The sequence below is a fragment of the Boleophthalmus pectinirostris genome, unplaced genomic scaffold (genome assembly GCF_026225935.1).
Source record: "Boleophthalmus pectinirostris isolate CB_2022bp ecotype Guang Dong unplaced genomic scaffold, ASM2622593v1 HiC_scaffold_17, whole genome shotgun sequence".
NCBI lineage: Eukaryota > Metazoa > Chordata > Actinopteri > Gobiiformes > Gobiidae > Boleophthalmus > Boleophthalmus pectinirostris.
The window spans coordinates 11,258,113-11,280,927 of NW_026571115.1; the positions used below are offsets into that span (position 1 = coordinate 11,258,113).

The window sequence follows — 22,815 nt, forward strand, 5'->3', positions numbered from 1 at the left end:
GTTATAATGTTGTTTCCTCATCAAAAACGTATCTGGAGTTTCATTCATTGTTCTCATAAAACCACTCTGCTCCACCTTGTGATGTAATGTGATGATACAGGAAGTGTTCCACTGTGTTTTTAAACTCCATACACCTTCACTGGAATCATTTGTTTGATTTCAAATCTGGAATTGCCAATCTCTACTGAACTAAAGCTGTTAACTTTAAAACTATCGCTTCATGACATCACAACGTGGGACAGAGCTTTGGAGATGTACACAGACTACCGTATTTTCTGGGCTATTAGGCGCTCTGGATTATAAGGTGCGCGTCATAGAATGGTCTATTTTCGAACTTTTTTCACAAATAAACCGCACCGGACTTTAAACGAAACACAACAGTTGGATGGGTCAGTGGGACTTTGTTTGGTCCGTTCACGGTGACTCTGGGCTTTGTTCAGTTGTGGCGTGTAGGGAGGGTGCTGTCTGGGACCGCTGGATTGTTGGCGTGTTCGCAGTGACTCAGTTGTTCAGTTGTGGCTCAGAGTGGTACATTGGACTCGCTTTTTCGGTTCGTTCCTCCGTTCCGTTCCTCGTCGGTGTGGAGTGATGAGTGTGACTGCGGTTGTGTTTCGCTGCGCGGTCGCTGTCTGCTCCGTGTGTGTTTGCGTGCGGCTTTGTAGTTTACTGAAGTCGTGCTGGGACACCTGAGTGGATTTGTGTATTGGGTGCTCTGGATTGTGGGGCGCGCAATCGTTTTTTGATGGGGTTGGAGGTTTAAGAGCGCGTCTAATAGCCCAGAAAATATGGTAATAATAAAAGATTACTCAAACATGTGTGAATGAAACAAAACTCAACTCCAGGTATGTTTTTGATGACGTAACAAAATTATAGCATGGCTTAAATCTCACAAAAATCCATTTTGTGTAATATAGGACCTTTTAATCCAAATTTATTCTGACCTGCACATATTTCTCTTTGGTCCTCTCCTCCTCCTCCTCCTCCTCCTTCTCCTTCTCCATCTCTCTCTTCTCCTCTTTCCTTGTCATTGATGAAACTTGTTTTTCTTGTTGTGTATCTTGAGAGGATTTTGGATAGATCCCGTGACTGCTTTGTGCCAGCTTCTTTTCCTCTGAACTCTCCCTGACCTGGCCTATAGTTTGTGAACCCTGGCTGCTGGCCCTGCCACCGCACCCACACCACACATTCCTGCATAGATTTAGGTCTCACAATGACGTCCACCCCTTTCCTTTTTATTTACTGGGCAAGTCAAGTGTACTGTATTGTGTTAAGTGGATTTTCTTTGGATGTAAGTTATGACAAATCAAGTGTAATTAATCAACAGTTTGGTCATAGGAATAAAGCCAAATAAATACCATTACCAGCTCAACCACATTTAAGCAGGTTAAAGTATTAAGAGCTTCACAAGAGCTAAATGAACTTGAGGAAACCAGAAGATTGACGGTTCAATCCCATTTAATCACATGCTTGTGTTTTGTTCTTTGGTTGGACACTTGCGTTGCTTTCTCCAGTGTCTTTCTTCTGTGTGGTTGGTCATGATGGGAAGGGCATCCGGTATAAAGAAGACAAATTACTGCAGTCAAATCACATCCAAGGAGCAAAATTAAAATTTAAACAACAACTTCTCTCCCACAGCTTTTCATCCTTCTCCTCTCATCTTTCTCTTCTCATCCTCCCCTTCTCATAAAGTTTCCCTCAGAGAGATTGACATGTCAGATCTCGATGTTATCACAATCGTATCAAACGTCTCCGCGGTGACCATGACAGTGTTGGTGGCTCCAGTAACACTTGGGTAGCAGCTTGTGTGCTCCGCTAATGCTTTCTCCAAGAGGCCGCTGCGTTTCTGAGTGTAATCTAAGACTTCCTACAGTGATGAGTGAGCATGGCGGATCTTGTTAACTGTAATGGCTATACGTGCCGCTGTTTGTGCAAGCACTTTGTCTGGATTTAAGTGGCTATATGGAACTTGTATCTTCAATATCTTACACAGACAAGTCAAAAGGCAGGCATTTTTTATTGAGGGCGTATTGTGCTTGAAACAGCTATGGTTTTATAATCAAAGCGTCTGCCTATAGCTGCACATCACGCAAGCAAGCCATGGATTTTTTGTTTTGTTTGTACCAATATGACTATGCAACGCTGCCGAATCCATCACATATTATTAAGAAAATAAAATTGGAGAAGGAAGTATAAGTACAGAGCATGGTGTCTTGAAAATGAGTAATTAAAGATTGCTCAAACATGCACGAATCACTCCAAATACAACTTCAGGTGAGCTCTGAAAAGTCAATTTTGCATAATTGTTCTGCTTTAAACTTTTATTTTTACAAGATTAAACAAATGGATAATTAGATGGGGATAAAATAATATTGAAGTATAGAAAATGTTTTTAAAGTATGATTAAGGCTGTAATCACACTTGCACACGCCACAATGTAAGTGTGATTGAATTAAAACAAAAACCGTAACAAAACCTCGACTTCACTAGGACTAAACCAGGACTAGAACAGGATCAAACTAAATCTATTTGTACCACACTGAGTTCAAACCAGGACCAGACTAAATGGGAACACACCCTTCTTAGTTTGGCTTGCACTATTTTTTTTGTGTCATTTTGTTAAAGGTGCAGTACGTAACATTTCTAGTGGAAGGTCCATGCTTGTTTCTGTGGATATGTCATTGCTCTGACATTAAACAACTCTACCTTCCTGTCATGACCCATGTAGTTGTGGTTTATGTTTTGTTTTTGTTTGCCGCAAATGATCCAATAAAAAAAAGCAAAAAAAAAAGCTGTACTTTACATTTATTCAATTACAGAGTTTATAACTCAAGAACACCCAGAAAAACAGGTATTCTGACTTTGAGCAGGGTTGCCTCTCCACAGATCTGACCTGGTCTGGTTTGGTCTTAATGAAGATGGAAAGGTTTAATATCAAACTACCAAACTGAAACTTTCCAGACAAACCAATAATATCTCCATGGTGAAAAGTACCATATTTTCTGGGCTATTAGATGAGCTCTTAAGCCTCTAATCCCATCAAAAAACGACCGCGCACCCCGCAAGCCAGAGCACCCTATACATGAATCCACTCGGGTGTCCCAGCACGACTTCAGTAAACTACAAAGCCGCACCATCCGCAGAACATGCAAACACGCATGGAGCACACACCAACCACACAGCGAAAAACACCCACAGACACACTCATCACTCCACGCGCACGGACTGGAGGAACCAACTGGAGGAACGAACCTGAGCCACAACTAAACAACTGAGTCACTGCGAACACGGCAACAATCCAGCGGTCCCAGACAGCACCCTCCCTACACGCCACAACTGAACAAAGCCCAGCGTCACCGTGAACACGACAAACAAAGTCCCACTGACCCATCTAACTGCTGTGTTTCGTTTAAAGTCCGGTGCGGTTTATTTGCGAAAAAGTTCGAAAATAGACCATTTAATGACAGTGCGTCTTATAATCCAGAGCGCCTAATAGCCCAGAAAATATGGTATTTGACGGACCCTCCACCAGAAAAATTACACAGTATGTACATACATTTTTTAGCAATAAATAAAACCTGTTAAATATATGCAAGACATATTAGTTTAATGCCTTACTGTGTGTTTAAACGGAAGCAATAACATCTCCATGGAGACAAACAGGTTGCAGATTCTCTCCAGAAAAGTTCCACAGTGCACCTTTTTAAATACAACAAAATCAGGACACAAAAATAACCCCTTTATTTGCCCTCTGTGATTCAATGTCAGTTTAATTTCTATAGCACATTTCCAACACCACCAGCTGCCCTGAGAGTTTCACACGCACGATCAGTGGTAAAAACATTAAGATCGTATGTCTCCGTATTTCAGTACATATGATAATTCCCCCATGCGTTGTAGCAGGTGTCTGTGTGTCTGTTGAGGTTTTAAGAGAGTGCTACTTCCTGGTTGAACGTCATATCTCCTGCCTGCACTGGAGGCGAGCCCCGCGGCGACTAACCCAGAGCACAGCTGAACACAGAGGGGAAATATGAAATGTTAAATGCACCATCAGGGTTAAATAAAATGCATGGGAGAAGACGTGATAAAACATCTTGTATTGCACTGAGTCTGAAGGATAGGGCTGTACTTATTGTCCTCATTTATTATTAAGGAGCTACAGAAGTCTTAGCTTGTATTACATGGTGTTATATCTTCTTTTATGGATCCATTAAAGGTGCATTGTGTTACTTTTTTTTTTTTTTTTTTTTTTTTTGGAGGGTCTGTCCAATGCTTTTTTCTATGGAGATTTTAATGCTTTAACGGGTATGTTTCACAATATGGTATTAAACTTTTCTATCTTCATGAAGACCAAAACAGACCAATTTACAGGTCAGCTCTGTGGAGAGGCAACCCTGCTCACAGTCACAATGCCTGTTTTTCTAGCTATTTTTGGGGCAGTAAAAACACCTGTAATTGAATAAATGTAAGGCACAGCTGTTTAATGTCATATTGTGGAACATTCCTAAAACAGCGATGACGTATCCATGGAAACAAGCAGGTGACTAAGTGCCAACCAAAAAGTTACATAGTGCAATTTTAAGAGGCCAGTAAGAATATGTGTAACTTGAGTCATGTTTTGGTGTGTATTTCCTGTTGATCTGGTTATCTGTCTGGATCTTTGTAATTAAAAATCCATATTTTTACAAGAATTACAGGAAGGATATTTTGTAACGATAAGGAGAAAATTCTGAATCTTTGTCTAGAAGCATTTCAGCTGTTAGAAGGAGGAGGCAGATACGCTTGCAGTAACCTTTAATTTTTTGAGGTTCTACGCTCCAGTGGTTCTGACTGTGAGTGTGTTTGTGTGTGTGTGTGTGTGTGTGTGTGTGTGTGTGAGTGTGTGTGTGTGGGAGGGTGTGGTAGTTGTAGCATATGAGACATATTTGTGTTTCATTGTCACGTGTCTGTTTGTGCGTGGGTATTCTCCCTGCAACAGTTTTATTCTGATTGTACATGATAATAATAATATAATAATCAAATAATATTATCTTTATTTATACAGCACCTTAAAGTTCTTCACAACAAAGTAAAAACACAACCCACACCCAAAAGATAAACACAAAGAAAATATGCACTTATAAAAATAGACAGACATTCAAGATGACGCTGATGATGCAAACCAAAATGAATCAGAATAAATAAAAATAATAATAATGAGAAACCGTGTTAGAAAAAAGATCCTAAGTGAAAAACTAAAGTCTGAATTACTTCTTAAAGATATATTTAAGAATTCAAGTCATTTTAACAAATTGCCGACAGCATTTTTGCACTAGCAGATAGCAAATGCAGGATCATTTGGCAAAAAAACTAAATATAGAATGTGCCATAGGGCTGTCACAGTAGTTAGGAACTTGTCTTTCGCAACAATAACATCTCAGGCTTTAGGTTTTATTATTTGGAATACTGTGTCAGTGGCTTAAAATAGGTGGAATGTTATTCTTTATCATTTTCTTAAGAATGTTGCAGATCGTGTTTTTATTATTTTATAGTGAAGGACACGCCTATATACGCTATTTAAAAATACCTCAAAGCCGTTGCAATACCTTGGACAATGGCCTCTCCCTCCTTGCCTGTACAGTCTTATAGTAAACACTAATACAGTCTGACCACGGGAGCAGGAGAGAGGGGTGGGGCTAAACCTCTTTGTGTTCCCGCGGCCTGGCATCGCCCGCGGCAACATCAGCTGCACCGAAACCAGGGCAACCTCCGACCCCATCCACCAATCAGAGTGCTCCGTTTGCATATCCCCGCTGTAGACGTTGACATATAACCCCGTGTACCATCGGCCTCCTTCTCGCAAAACCACAACAGAGAGGCAGGTGCAGAGCAAGGGCACCTGGGTAATGTAGTGTTATTGACTGATCTGTCACGGGACATTTGGACTTGTCTTATATAAGGAAAGTAGTGGGTTACAGTGATGGGGCTATAGACTCGGGATATGAAATCTTTTATTCATTTCAAAGAGACTCGTTTATGTATATGACAAATTATGTGTATGAGAAATTAACTGCTAGCCTGAGAACTCCTTTTATTCAGGAACTAATCAGAGAGAGAAATTGCCAAGGCTAAGATTTTATTAAAATTCCTCAAACCGTAAGTAAAATTGCATACAATTAAAACTTTATTCTCGAATAAAAAGCGGACTGAGGTTCAGAAGGTTCAAAAGTATCACAAGGTTTTGTTTTTTTTTTACTTAAATGAAAATCCACTGCTTGTTCTGATGAAATGGCACGACGAAGAGGGGTAGTTCTACATTAAAAAGGAATTCAATGGACAAATTTTTTAACTATTTGAGGCAATGAGCCAAATCTATCACAAAATCATGATCTGTGTGTTATAAATTCTTTTTATAGTCCAAAGAAATTATGAAATGTTGTCTGGGTTTTAAACATAATTTTTCAGTTCCCTCATCAAAAACATTCTTGAAGAGGTTTTAACTGTCATCCATGCATGTTTCGGTAATTTAGTGATCTCTCCTGGACCCTATTCAAACCCTCCTTACTTTTAGCTGTAAAGTTCTGTCTTATGCTCAGCCCACACGCCTACATCACCCATGCTCCCACATGACAATTCTCCATAAATTTACAAAACTTGACAAAACGTTGTTGTGTACAGTGTTCTGAAGGGGAGTGACTTAGCGCAATAAAAGGTAACATGGGGATCTAAATATGTTATGTGGTAGAAGTTAATACCCCATAGAAGTAAAATCCCCCTCTGTAACAGTATTTAGTATAGTTTGTTTATATTTCTGTCATTGATTTACGACCAAGAAATCTTCAGGCCCAGTCAGTTGTGATAGGTTCTTTCTCTGGACTTATAAAAAGAGAATATTCTTCACTTTCCAAACCACAGTCCCCAGTTACATAACACATTGTAATACCTCAAAGTCCTAAAGCCCGTCTCTCCATTACATGCCTGGATCTGAGCTGCAGCCGACTATAAAATGTCCATTTATTTGGGTTGGCCCTGTTCTTGTTGTAGCAGAATCAGGGTGAAGAGAAGAGATTCTTTAGCTCACTTTAAGTATCATTCTCTGTCAGCCACCATTGCCACAGTATAATCACAGGCTTGGAGAGACAGACTGTTGAGGAAGTGTAGAAATAAATTGAGGATTGGGTAACAAGACAACATCTTTTAAAGGTCCTAGATTACGCAAAATTGACTCTTGTGAAGTTTCAGACTTGTTAGAATGTTGTTATCTCATCAAAAACACGCCTGGAGTTGTGTTTTGTTTCATTCACACTTGTCTGAGTAACCCTTTATTAGTCTGTCTATATCTCCAAAGCTCAATATGCTCTGTTCCACATTGTGATGCCATGAAGTGTTAGTTTTCAAGTTAACTGCTACCTTTTACCTTTTGTTTAGTAGAGATGCAAAATCCCAGGTCTTAAATAATCCAAATGATTCTAGTGAAGATGTGTAGAGTTTAAAAACACAGTGGAGCTCTTCCTGTATTACCACATGACATCACAAGGTGGAACAGCCTAAATATGCAGGATTTGTGTGTTAAACATTTGTGAATGAAGTAAAATACAACGTTAATACCATGTCAGCACAACATTTAGTTTTATCTAAGTATTTAAAGTAATTTTTTGCCACTTTTTGGACTGGACTGAAAAACATAAATCCTAAATATTCCACCGTATTGCATTAAAAATATCCATCTCCATGGAGAATGTTCTTAAAGGTGCACTGTGTTAAGTTTCTAGTTATGGTCCGTCACCTGCTTGTCTCCATGGAGATGTTATTGCTTTGTCTAGGAGGGAGACAAGCAGGTTACAGCACTACACTATATTACAGTTCAGATCTGTGGAGAGTAGCTCCTATTCTTCAGAATTATTGTATTTTTAATCATTAGAAATACATAATGAATAAATGCTAAATGAATATGTTTAATGTCATACCATGGAACATTCCAGGTAGGTAGCAGAGCCTCCACCAGAAAAGTTGCGCAGTGCACCTTTCAAATATTGTTTAAACTGTCTACTATTGTTTTAAAGTATTAGAATTGTCAGACTGATAAAGGATTGAACGCGCTCCAAACAGTCTGTTGTAAATCTAAAAACTATAATCTTATATTGTCCCGCCCTGGCTGTGGAGCGGAGGGCGTGGGCCAGTCACAGTGACCCCAGTGTGAGTCTAGATTCCTCTGTGTTTTGGGGAAAATTCCTCTTCACTCCTAACAGTCGCATTATTTCAGCCAAATCCCGAATGGTGCCAAAAACCAAGTATCCAAGTATGTACGGCTCTACTCGGAGACAGGGCCGCTCTGTGCATCCTGCTGCAGAGTGGAAAACAAAATGCTCAAGGTGGATTCTTTTTGACTAATGCCCGAGTGCAAATAAGTCAATTGGATCTTGTGCAGAACAAATGAGATTAAGAAGAAGAATCTGCTCAAGTTGCTGTCTGGTTAAGTGTTTGTGTATGGTCTGTTCTGGGCTGGTTTTGTCTTTATTTCAGGCTAAACTTGGACCTGGTATAGATCTGTTATAGTTCTGGTTTATATTTAATCTGGACCCAATTTAAGAGATTTAAAAATAAGATACCCAGATACTAGATATTAAAACTAGCCTTGTAACTAGATACTTATCTGAATAAAACCAAAAACATCATATTAATAGGACAAAATTGGACAACATTACCTATATCAGAACTACTGATCCTGTGGTCCTGGGTTTGTTCTTATTTAACTTTTTGTCCTGCCGACCCAGTTCAGATCTGGTCCTGTTTCAGTCCTCATTTAAACCTTGTGCACGGCAGAACTGGTTTAACATTGATTTAGTTCAGCACATGTAAGCCTGATTTAAACCTGTTCATGCTCTGGTCTAGCTTTGGTTTTGACCTCATTTATTTCTGATTAGACCAACCCAGTTCAGTCTTGGTTTGGACCTGGTCTAATCCTACTATAAAATCCTTCTCATCCCCATTTGGTGTCCTAAAAAGATGTTTACCGTTTGCATTTGTTCCATGATATTCTCTATAAACAAAGCTGTGGCATCATTAAAACTCCCCAATTTGTACGAAAAGATATACAAACCACACTATGTTCCCAGGCACCTCCTAAAAGTGTGGTTAATGTTTAAGTCTGCGCATATTTGCAGAGATTAGGAGCAGTATATGAAGTGTACAATCCGATGTGATGGGATGAGACGTGAGGAGGAGAGTGGGGTCCTGGCTCAGTTCCTCAGTCTCATGATGCAGGATCACAAGGTTTTCCGAGATTTAAGCTGTGTTCACACTCATCCTGGTTTAGTTCTGAGGTAGACCTGGTTCAGTTCTGTTATAGTCCTCGTTTAGTGCTGATCTAGTCCAGGTTTAGTCCCAGTTTCAGTGTGGGGTGTGTGCGATTGTGAATATAGGAATGTCAAGTGATTTGGTTTATCAATATATAGTTGTAAAAACAAAAATTATTAGTAATGATAAGCAAAATTAAAGGTGCATTGAGTAACTTTTCTGGTGGAGGGTCCGTCAAATGTGTTTTCCTCAAGGAGATGTTATTGCTTTGTCTGGAAAGCTTTGCAGTATGATATTAAACCTTTCTAACCTTTCCTGGAGACCAAATCAGACCAGATGTCAGAAAGTTACAGGTCAGATTTATGGAGAGGCAACCTCACTCAGTCAGAATGCCTGCTTTTTCTAGGTAGATCTAGCTATGACATATCCATGGAAACAAGCAGGTGACGGATAGCCTGGTTCATCAGCCGGTTTCACTCGTAGAAACTGTCTGACCACATTGGAATTTGTTCCCTCGACAGTAGGCGGGTACTTTTTTCATTTAACCAGTTGCGGCTATTTGGTTGTGATATATATAATGTGCCATTAACGGGGTTAACTGGTATATTAAGCTTTTCCCAAATCCCATTGGAAGAAGGACAATAACGTCTTTCCCCTTGATAAAAAATCACCAAATATTCTCTTTGTTCCGCCTTTAAATCCTCAATCTCAGGAATCGTTGCCAACACAGAATATACGGCTCTTCGCTGATTGCCTGGTGCCCGAACTCACACTTCCGGGGTTTTTGCGAACCGTCTAGTGTATTCTGATTTCTGACCTAGTCGCTGGAGAGAAATTAAATTGAGCGGAAGCACTAGGTGGCGCCGGCCTGGCTAGGTGACAGACCCCCAACCAAAAAACTTTTATGTCACATGAAAATGGTTTCTTTAGTAACAAGTATAACGATTAGAAATGCCATAGTCCAACATAATACAAAAAGTTAAAATTCATAAAACTGTCACATATAAAGGAAGGAACTGTAACTAAGGATTTTAATGTAGTTTGATCTTGCCGTCAGTAATCGTGAATAGAAGTTCTGTGTAATCTTCTGTCTCACAAAAATCTTAACACCAATATTTTTGAAATAATGAAATCCCTATATAAGATAGACAGACCCAAGCACCATCCTGCTAAATATATCTGACACATATGCAGCAGACACCCAGAATACAGGTTTATTAAAATACATATAACATTCCCCGGGAGACAGTCAGATGGAGGCCGTCTGGGACAAATATAGAAACTATGAAAATACAATTCATTTTTGTTACTGAACAGCTTTTCCCACATCATGCATTTAGTGAATGAGATACTGAATTAATTGGTTTCGCGCCTCGTTTAGCACCTGTGTATGTACACTGTACTATGGAAAGCAGGAGATTTGCATTTTAACAATTTTGTTCTTGTTTATTTTTTTGTACGCCAGCTGCTACTACTAAAATTGGGCACATTTATTAAGCTTTGTAATCAAATGATCAGCACCGATCCAATACTGGTATCAGATATCGTCAACTGTACTGAAAACATTTGCTGGATCTAAGACTTAAACTTACACAAACTTTATTGATCCAAATATTGGATCGGCTATAGGCTTTATTCACCCTTACCGGAAGACGTTTGGAAACTTGCGGGTGACAATTTGTGGTGTAGTTACTGACACTGGGCATGTGATAAAACCATGGGTTCAGCAGCAATGGTCTTCATAACCTGCCAAAGCTTTCCATGGGGGACATGACTTTAATCGCAGCTTCGATGTCACTTACAGGCAGCTGCTTGTAACTTGATCTGCTGAACATAACGGAACGCTACTACTTTTTTTTTTTTTTTTTTCATTAAGTTAGACAAATTATAATACACAAATTAACACGCAATTTATAAAAGGAAAAAAGAAAAACGGGCTATTTTGTCATGTCAGAGTTACTATCGCAAACAGAGCCCAAAGGAAGTCGTCATTTGCATGTTTCCAAACATCTTCCGGTTTTGTGCCGTAAGCGTGAATGGAGCCCATTGTCTTTCGAATAACGATTCGGGTTAGATCCTAGCTGAACTTAAAAATGTATGTAACAAGAGACTATTCACTGGCCGTAATTGTTTTGTTGTTACTTGAGAGGTAAATAACATCTACATAACACATCTGGATCGTTTTTGCCTTATTTCATTTTTGTTTTCAGGAGATGAATCCTGTTCGGACTCTAAATTGAAAAAGCTGATTCAATTATGTTTCTATAATATCAGCCTGCTCCAACAACTCCAAGTGTAGTGTAGAGTTTCCTTTGACTAATGCCTTGAGTGCTGTCCTTGCACAAATAAAAAAATATCACACCATACCACAGATTTTGTTACCACCAGTTACAATAAATTTTGTGATTTATTATTCAGTTTTAGTTGCTGTGCTGTGGCTTTTGCTCATTGTTCATTAGTACACTCTCATGAATATTAATGCGTCTAATCACTATACTTATTAGACAAATTGCAGTTGTTTGGGATTGTTTTGATTTCAGCTGAGTATGTGGGATATTTTAAGGTCTTAAGATGTAATATTTTGTTCGGAATTGTTAAGTTATTATAGCAATTGTGCACGATTTGTATTATTCTGAAACCCATGGATACTACTTTCTCCAAAATTGTGAAGTCTTATTTTGCATAAACTTCAGATTTAATCTCAACACTCACACTAATTATTTCTGTTTATATGGGATATTTTGAGGACTTTTACTCATTCAGAAGATGTTATACTTTGTTTGGAATTGTTAATAACTATGGAAACAGTGAACAGTTATTGTTGCATTGATTTCTGTTAAACAAAATCACTTGTTACATCTGTAAATCACCACAGAAACTTAAGTCGACTATCATCATTACCATCTACTCACATATGCCCGAAGCAAAGAGCAGTCAATGAAACAAAATGGCTGCCGTTGCTCAGTCATCGCTGGTGATTTGGCCCATGTTTCCGTGGCAACACAAAGTTGGTTTCTCAGATCGGAGCGCGACAGAACAACAGACTGGCGCTTGGTTCTGTTTTCAGCTCTCACTGTCAATGTCATCCCCACACGCTTCCACTGGCCTTTTATCTCACTTATGTTACGATGGAAAAACACTGCATCATTAAAACATGTTATTTCACTATAAAACATGCTACGGGCTGCTTCAAGTGCCGTTGACGAGGTTTACAGGGAAGTCAGGTATGCAGTCTCCTCCTGTTATGGTCTGGGTCACTTTAGTGTTTAGGGTCTTAGTTTAGTTTAAAGGGGTTATATTACTCTATTTTCTGATCTATGTTATAATGTTGTTACCTCATCACAAACAGACCTGGAGTTGTGTTTTGTTTCATTTACAAATATTTAACCCACAAACCCTGCATATTTAGGCTGAGTTCTTCTCTCAAACTCAAAACACTCTGTTCCTCCATGTGATGTCATCAAGTGGTAATACAGGAAGCGCTCCACTGTGGTTTTAAACTCCATAAACCTTCACTTGAATAATATGGATAATTTCAGCTTTGAAGTTGCAAGTCTATACTGAATAAAAAGGTAAAAAAGCAGCTATTAACTTGAAAAAGTACTGCTTCATGACAACACGGGGTGGAACAGAGCATTTTGAGCTTTGGAGATGTAGACAGAATAATAAATCAGGATTGCTCAAATGTGTGATTGAAACAAAACACAACTCCAGGTATGTTTTTGGGGAGGGAACAACATTATAAGCTCTCAAGAATCAATTTTGAGTACTGTAATACTCATACTCATGCTCATACTCATACTCATGCTCATACTCATACTCATACTCATACGCAAACTCATACACAAACTCAATCTCAGTCTCAAACTCAAACTCAAACTCAAACTCAAACTCAAACTCAAACTCATACTGTACAAAAACTCACCCTTATGTAATAGATAACCCTATGTCATATCAAATCACTATTTCATCCTTGCATGATTTCTCTTTACCCCACCACCTTTTATGAATAGTCTATATACATTTTATATCTTAGGCTACTTTTACATTAATCTGAATATTTTTGCTTTATTTGATAAGTGTGCTGCTATTTTACTACTTTAAATTATTTAGAAAATTGAATAACACACGTTATTTTTTTGCTCTTTGTTATTATATTGTAATGTGTGAGCTACTGCCCAAGTAATTTCCCTTGTGCATCAATAGTTTGTCCCACAGACAAAAATAAAAAATTTGTTTTTGTAAAGCGCAAAGGATTGTGAATTCTAAGTGCCTCTGTTGTGATTTTCTTCTGAATAGTGTTTTTCTTTCCTTCTTGGTTAAATGTGAACAGGGAGTTCATTGAGTTCAGTTCATTCAGTTATTGTTTTACCCTTCACTGCAAAGTCTATGTGACAGCTCAGCTCTCACTGCTCCACTGGCTCCTACAGAGATGCCTTTATTATTTATTTGAATTGTTATAATGTATTGCAAAATGTACTGGTAATCTAATTTTGAAAGATAAGAAGCCAAGACATGCGTATATTTTTGCACTTTTGGAATGGAATTGTACACTCTTTGCTTAACTTTATTACAGAGAAGTGCACTACTGTGTCATGATACTAAAATTTCAAACTCAATTTTGATACTAATGAATTGACATGATACTCAATACTGATTCTGATACCACGATAGTAATGCAAAACACTATTTCTTTAGACAATAGAATGTGATTTTTTATTTTTTTTTATACTTGCTCAAATGAGTATCTAGTTCTGTTACTAGTTTTAGTATTGATTAGTATCTGATCAGCCTTGGAATCAAATCTTCAGCCTGAGATAAAAGTACTAGCCACCCTCTAGTGAATTGCTGCAGCGACTATTAAAGTTGTCTGAAGTGTCAAAAATCAGATACTAATACTGATACTTCTGACAACTTTAATAGACGCTGCAGCAATTGACTGGAGGGTGGCTAGTACTTTTATCTCAGGTTGAAGGTTTGATTCCAAGGCTGTATGGGTCCTTTGTATGTGGAGTTTGCATGTTCTGTCTGTGTCTACTTACAGATGGTGGCTTTAAATACAGGGAAATATATTTGTGAACTATTGTTTTTAATTGAGCTTAGTATGTATTGCATTGTAGTATACCCCATGTTCTTCTTCTTAGCAGTACTCAACATATTTACTTCTTATTCCATATTTATGTCACACTGCCTAATTCATCGGTTTCATTTAGTTTTTAAATTGTTAATCGCTATGGCAACTATTTTTTTATGATTCTAAAACCCATGGAAACTACTTATGCACCTGTTTCCCCGTGTCTCTGGTTCATGCTCTGCTCCTGCTTGAGTTACTGTTTTTTTATTTGCCAGTGAATTTAATCTTTCAACACAGTGCCATGTATCTGAGTGTGCGCCTCCTCTGAGAATATATGTGGTAATATTGTGTCTTCAAACCCTGCTTTTCTGCCTCTGTAATTCCGTTGTATTTCCCCGTATCAGATAAGCCACGCTGTTTATTTGGCCAAGTGTGAGTGACCTTTATGGACGCCTACCGTTTTCAAGTCCTCGAGCAAAACCCAAGTTTCAAACAAGCCACTGCTGCTTATCAGTCACCTATTACTCTGCTCCCACTACCTCTGCAAACACAACACAGCTATGTACACACTCAACAGCACCAAGATGGCCGCCGCCACAGACGCAGTCATGTCAAACATCCACTGAAGCACGCATGGCCCTCAATAGTGTGTTTAAATCAATGTTTAATTTAAATAATGTTGAATGATTTACTGGTCTTTTAAAAATCTGATAAACATATTTGAAGTACATATCAAACTGTTTGGGGCTTGTTGCCAGATAGGGTTGCAAAATTAAGTAGGAAAGTATCACAATTTCCTCCACAAACAACAAAATGCCCTGATTTTTTTGGCATAAAAGCTGCTAACTCTGTAGTTTAGATGTGCAACATGTTCCGAAATGTGATTCCTGTAACAGTTTGTCAGTTCTTATTTCAACCTTTTGTCCATTTTTCTGGATATTTATGGTGATTAAAATGTTAGAATCCTAGTACTAAAATGTAAATTCTAAGTCTAATTGCAAAACTTGTCAGAAAAATCATATAAAAACATGAATTAAATCAATAAATGTATATGAAAATTTACATGAGTACCAGAAATGGAGAGCAAGAACAGGAACTTGAATTCAAACTTCTCACTGCTTGGTAAAAATGACAATATTAAATTTTTGTTTGATAGAATGATTCTGATTTGCACTAACTTTCTTGCATTTTGCACAGTGTCTCGGAATCTAAAGTTAATTTTATACTGCTATTTGTCCAAATCCAAGCATTTCGGAACTGAGATAAAGGGGCCATTTCCATAGTGAATGACTGAAAACTAAATTTTTGAATGGGGAAAAAAAAAAAACACCCAAATGAGCTGTGCAGGGAATTAAACACACGCTGATTGGGATTAGAGGAAATCTGACACAAAGAAACCATCAGATTACCAGGATAATCCCATCCCAAATTACCTTTTATTTACAAAAATGATTGTAGACCTATGTTTTTTCAGAACTGTGCTGTTCATTCTCAAACCTGTCTGATTTTCAGATGATCTTGTGTAGAATCCCACATATTGCACACAATACACACACAATAGCCTTTTCTCCACAGTTGTATTTTCTTGCGTTGGTCCAGGCAGGTATGAGACTAATGCGATTGTGTCTCTGCTTCATAAACAGCTGCTGTTATGAGTGGCATCTTGGGGACATTTGATTATGTAAATCTCATTTAGGCCCATATACCTGCACAGAGGAGACGTGGAGGACGAGATGCCTGCTCCAACACAACACTCAAACTCGATTATCACATGTCATGTATGGGGCTGCTGTTTTTCACACTTAAACAGATCCAGGGAATAGGGTCAGGCCATGTTCTCTGCATGATGGCAATTTATTACATGTTTTATGTGTATTTTTTATTAAGTCTTTTGCAAAATGTTACTTTACAGAATCAATACTTTATAGAAATTGGGTTTGAAAATCAGTTGACTGTACTGCTAACAAATTTGATTGTTATTATTTGCATTTAATAAGGATGCAGTGACAAGTTTTGTCACAATTCCATATGTATCAATTTAAAGGACCCATGGCAAGATTTTTGGTGAAAAGATGGTACTATACCTTCACAATACTGCACAACACAAAGGTCTGCGATATTAAACTCATTATTGGACTGTGATTAGGCCATTTTGTCCACTACTAGCCATAACACAGATTTCATATTATCTGCACTGCTCCAGTTTTCAAAATAGTCAAGTAAAATATATTTCACTGTTTTTCATGAAGGCACTAATACACAAGTCTTGTATCAATGCACATTAATGTGTCATAAAAAATGACCCTGGTAAAATGAACTCCCATTATGTTTGAATAACCCCACAGGTAGTTCGTGCAACAGTTAATGTTTTAATATCACTACGCTGTGGGCATCACCATAGAAACTGATAAACAAATGAACTCACTTAACATTTATTATTAGCCAAAAGCCATCACATTAAACTCACTTCATCACTGCTGAAAAGAAATGGTGTTGAATAATGAAACTGGCAAAAAATAAATGTTTCATAATATGGTATTGATCCTTTCTATCGTCATGGAGACCAAAAAAGACAAAGTTCAGGTCAGATCTGTGGAAAGGCAACCCCATTTACAGTCAGAATGCCTGTCTGTCTTTGTATTTTAGAGATATAAAACCACCTGCAGTTGAATAAATGTAATTTAATGCGGTTTAATGTCATGCTGTGAAAATATCCTGGCAGAGCAATGATATCTCTACCAGAAAAGTTACACAATGCACATTTAAGTTCACATCTTGTTTCCTTATGCTAACAGACATTTCCCTGTTTTCCTGAATGTATAAATATATTTCTTTGCCTTGCACTGGAACCATATTAAACCATTTTACCATATGTGTCTTATACCAGTTTTTTTGTATTGTATCAATAGGAATGCCTTTATATTAAACTTTAGTCTCTCTCTCTCCCTCTGTCTTCAGGTGGCGTGGGCACCGCAGCCACACAGCTGTGTAAAACAGTGAGTGAAGTGACTGTGTTTGGAACAGCGTCGGCCTCTAAACATGAAGCTCTCACTGAGGCCGGAGTCACACACCCCATCGACTACCGCACCAAGGACTATGTGGAGGAGGTCCGCAAAATCAGCCCCAAAGGTATGTAAGGAGGATGACTGCTTTTCTATGGGGACAGAAATAAGCAATGATATGTATTGTTTGTTACAGTTGTACACAAAATTTTAAACCACATTATAATGCTGTTACCTCATCATAACATACCTGAAGTTGCATTTTGTCTCATTGACACATGTTTGAATAATTCTTTATTATTTGTCTACATCTTCAAAGCTCAAAATGTTCAGTTTTCAGCTTGTGATGTTATGAAGCAGTAGTTTTCAAGCTTGACAGTTCCTTTTACATTTGGTTCGGTAGAAACACAGTGGAGCACTCCCTGTATTACCACATGACATCACAAATGTTTTCAGCTTGAAAGAAGATTTCAGCCTAAATATGCAGGGTTTGCCTGTTGAACATGTGTGAATGAAGCAAAACGCAACTACAGGTACTTTGTTATGAGGAAACAGCATAATATAGATCAGAAAATTGCGTTATATGGGTCCATCGATATTAAAGCCATTGCAAAATCAGTGGATGGGGAGATGTAGAACTGGGGTCTCAAACTTCTCAGCATAACCATGCTGACTCAACCGTCCTGACTCAGGACTCCCAGCTAAAAATAAATATTTTAACAATTTATTGCAATGTTTGACCTAATTTAATTAAAATACACTGTTATTAAGTCATAAATGGATTAAGTACAGTCATAATTGTTTATATCTTCCAAGTTTCGCAACCCCAGCTCAGAACCCCAGAGCATCTCCAAAAATAGAGGAGTAAATATAGGCCTATGTGTGGTCTCATCTTTTCCATATTGAAGTTACTGATGTTTCAAACACAGTGCATGCTAGTGGCAATATTAGACAGATACTTCTAATATTTTGGGTGGCATAGCAGCAAAGACTTTCTGCGTCACTAGAATAAGATTTTAGATTCAATTTCTAGACAGTTTTTCCTGTGTGGAGATTGCATTTTCACCCACAGTCTGCCCTAGTGGAAACTTCTAACCATCTGAGGACTTCCCAAACAATATTTAGCAATTCAGAGAAACTTTCCACGTTAAATATAAGGAATTGGATTGTTTTACATAGCATGAAAACATGTGCAATGAGCTTTCTACCGTAATGTCAGAAACATGCCTGAGAAGGTTTTAGATGTCATTCATGCATGTTTCAGTAATTTAGCGATCTACTGTGGGCCCTACTCAAGCCCTCCTTTATGGTTGGCAATTCTCCCATAAATACACAAAAGTATGATACAAAACTGTGCACAACAACTTGACAAACCTGATGTGATGTTCAGGAGTTTTATTAGCAGGATGTGCGCTGACTGTGTTGTGAGGGCGCTCAGAAGGGGGAGTGACTTAGTGTGGGGAGCAAAGAGAGGGGAAACACAGAAAGTCAAAAAAGAATGTTAATTTGTTGTTTTTGGTGAATATAGCATTTTTAAATCAATAAAGGGTAACGTTGTGATCTAAATATGTTATGTACCCCCACAGAAATAAACTTGTATTATGCAAAATTGGCTATTGTGAGCTCTTAGCCATGTTAGAAAATATTATGTTGTCATAAAAACCATACCCACAGTTGTGTTTTGTTTCTTTCACACGTTTGGCTGTCTATACCTCCAATGCTCAAAATGCTCTGTTCCACCTTGTGATGTCATGAAGCTGCAGTTTTCAAATTAACAGTTACCTTTTATCTTTAGCTCAGTAGAGATTTGCAATTCCAGTGCTGAAATGATACAAATGATTCTAGTGAAGGTATGTGAACATAACTCAGTGGAGCACTTCCTTCCACATGACATCACAAGGTGGATCAGTGTTTTCCGATGATTTTTTTGTGTGTTAAATGTGTGAATGAAACAAACTCTATATAACTCCAGGTATGTTTTTGATGAGGAAACAACATTATAACAGAGATCAGAAAATAGCATAATACTCCCTTCTTTAACAAGTGAACAAGCAAGTACATTCTATTATTCTTCTCACTCCTTCATTCTCATTGAACTTCAGTTTTCGTCTTTCCTCTTGACACAGTTCTCAGCAGATTGGTCTGGCATGGAGCAGACTGTCAGCGTGTAGTTGAGTAATTTCCCAGAGACTACAAATCCACAGTCCATAGCCCCTTTATCGCTATTAATAAAGTTTAACTGGCGTCTTCTATAGATAAAGTTCTTTTTTTTTCCAAACTAAATTACGCATCCGTTTCCTGTTTTTTTCCACAAATGCCCACTGCTGTGCCCCTCACCAGCCAAAAGAAAGAAGCCCCATTATGCTGGAGGGTCAGTGCGTAGTGTTTTCAATAAGATACAGACAGGAAGTTAGAAGGATTTGACACGCAGAAGAGACTCGATCTAATTGGGTCTTAGGATCAATGCGTAGCCACCTTTGCTTCTCCAACTTTGGGTTTTTGTCTGTGCCTGTGTAGAGGGTCAAGGCGGAGTCGTGCTGGGAGACTCGTAGATCAATAGATACTGGGTTTAACAGGGAGAAGTGAGGAGGGGGGAGTCCAATTTAAAATGTCTGGCACAAGTCTGGAGTAGTTTAGGAGCTATACATTGGCCTGTAATGAACTGGGTTCTCACGTCAAGGAACGTAAAAAAGAATGCGGTTTTAAAGTGAGCCCTATGAGAGACAAACTGCTGAAATCTCAGTAAGAGTTTACTGTGATAAAAAAGAGACTTCTGTTGTCATCTGTCTACTGCCTATTTGTATTTTTACTTCTACATTGATTAAGTTTGCACACATCCTACTGCAAAATTGGGACTAAACCAGAGTTAAACCAGAGTTAAACCAGAGTTAAACCAGAGTTAAACCAGAGTTAAACCAGAGTTAAACCAGAGTTAAACCAGAGTTAAACAAGATCAATGCTAGACCAGGACAAAACCAGAACTAGAATAAAACTAAACCAGGACTAAACCACTGATTAAGGTTGCGCTCAAAGTACAGCAAAATGGGACTAAACCAGGACTAGGTCAAGGCTAAACCAGAACTGGGAAAAACCAAAACAGGACTAACCCAGCGTTAACCCAGAATTAACCTAGGACTACAATAAAGCTCAACCGGGACTAAACCGGGACTAAACCAAGACTAAACCGGGACTAAACCGGGACTAAACCGGGACTAAACCGAGACTAAACCGGGACTAAACCGAGACTAAACCGAGACTAAACCGAGACTAAACCGGGACTAAACCAGTGTGAACACACATTACGACTGTCATCCACCCCGATTGGATTCTTCAGTCACGTCTTACCATTATTGTAAATGTATTTCTCCAGTTTCATTCATGGTTTATTTTACAGCATAATATACAACATAGAGCACTGCCCAATGTTCAATCTTACAGAAGTTTATAAGAGGTAATGAAAACTCTCTCCCACTGCCAATGACTAATGAAGTGAAAAACAAACTAACATGATAAAATATCTTTAAAATATTTGTATGAAGAATCTTCTTGGAGTGACCTAGAGAGTCAGCGCGGCAGACATAGTGAAACCTGTAGCGCTGATGTCTCTTTGGCTCGTGATCTTTTCCATTTAGGGCCTGGATAAACATTTGGAAAAGTGTTTTATCCCTCAGGACTTATCAGTGACAAGAGCAAAACATAAAACAAGAGAGATTTCATTCCCTCTGCTCTTCTCTTACAAACAACGCACTGGAAAGAGATATTTATTAGTTTGAAATTAATCCAGATTCTGAATATTTGATTTAGTTTGAGGGCCCTGTTTTTACTCTCTGCTTCACTGGATGTTTTCTTTTCCTTTTTTAAACATATATTAAAATGCCTATATTGCACAAAAATTACCCTTGTGAGCTTTAAGACAAGTTATAATGCAGTTATCTAATTTAAAACATGCCCAAAGTTGTGTTTTGTTTCATTCATACATTTGAGTAATTCTGCATTATTAAACTATCTACATTTCCAAAGCTCAAAATGTTCTGTTCGACTTTGTGATGTCATGAAGCTGTAGTTTTCAAGTTAACAGCTACCGTTTACCTTTAGTTTAATAAAAATGATTCTAGTGAAGGTGTATGGGGTTTAAAATACAGTGGAGCATTTCGTCTATTATCACATGACATCACAAGGTGGAACGGTGTTTTCTGTTTGAGAGAAGAACTAAGCCTAAATATGCAGTGTTTTGTGTGTTATGTCAATACTTAATGTGAGTCTGGTCACTGGTGAATCTCACTGTTTTCACTTGGACATGACATTGACAGGTGGATTAGCCCATCAGGGACACATATAACAGAAAAAAGAAAAGAAAAAAATACATCACAAAAGACTGAAAAACATGGTGGATTTCAGCAAAATCAATGCCACGTCATTCTGGATTTAAAAGGCAATTATTATGCTCCATTTGTGAACACTGGCTGCCAATTTTGCTTGACACCTTTCCAGTAATTCCTTACATAAAGAACACTAGATTTGTATGCTCACAAATCAACCGTAAATACAAAGTTAATATTCTGAATTAATTTTACAGCTTTTTCAGACTACGGCGTAAAGCAGGGGTGAACCGTCAATGCTCGAGTTGATTTTAGCAACGCTTAATTGTGACAAAATCAAGCTGGTAAAAAGTGTTTTTTTGATGCAAACTTGGAAGTAACAAAGTGCTGCTGTTACAATATCCTCCATAATGTTTTACAAGTCAAATCCTGCTTTCAACATAAACATCAGCCCATCATTGGCCACTGACCCTCAGGTTGGCGTGCAATTCCAGCTCCCACAGATTAATGCTGTCATTCTGTCCTTGGACAAAATACACCCACCTCCCTCTCAGTGCTTTCAGTGACTTAAAGGTGGAAAAACATTATATAAAAATATGACCATTTTACTGTTTAGTCATTTATTTTGCAGTGCATGGTAGTACTTGGGTTCATCGTAGTGTGAGTGATCTGTGCTGTGAGAGGGGAGGTGGTAGGACTTGGCTGCTCTTCTGTTGTGAGTTTGTAGCACTGATAAAAAAAAAAAATGATGATAACAAAGTGTCTCTGCTTTTTCAGGGTGTGATATTGTCCTGGATCCACTCGGAGGATCAGACACCCACAAGGGCTACAACCTGCTCAAGCCAATGGGCAAGCTCATCACCTACGGTAAGTCCTGCAGGTCAAGTTTAATAGTTCTAGTTCTAACAATGTGGCTTTCAGATTTTCATTACATTGTACTTTACTATGAAATATCCAAAAGGCAAATTCACACATTATTTTTATTAGTGACTGGACCCTTTAAGTTGGTGTATAACCACAGAAATCAGCATTTTAACAATATTCATTTTAGTGCTGTCCCCATCAGTATTATTGGTATCAAATATTATTGGACTATATAATGTTGTGATGTGGTTTGAAACCCTGCAATACTTTTAAAATGCTTTGG

At 38.2% G+C, this 22,815-nt stretch overlaps 1 protein-coding gene across 1 annotated transcript in view; it reads left to right on the forward strand.

Moving 5' to 3' along the window:
* LOC110161520 (synaptic vesicle membrane protein VAT-1 homolog) overlaps positions 1-22,815 on the forward strand; it is a 78,825-nt gene that overhangs the window by 27,143 nt on the left and 28,867 nt on the right. The window contains exons 3-4 of the mRNA XM_020926273.2: positions 17,306-17,476; positions 22,446-22,535. Of these exons, the coding sequence (XP_020781932.2) occupies positions 17,306-17,476; positions 22,446-22,535 (261 nt within the window). The remainder of the gene's footprint in view (positions 1-17,305; positions 17,477-22,445; positions 22,536-22,815) is intronic.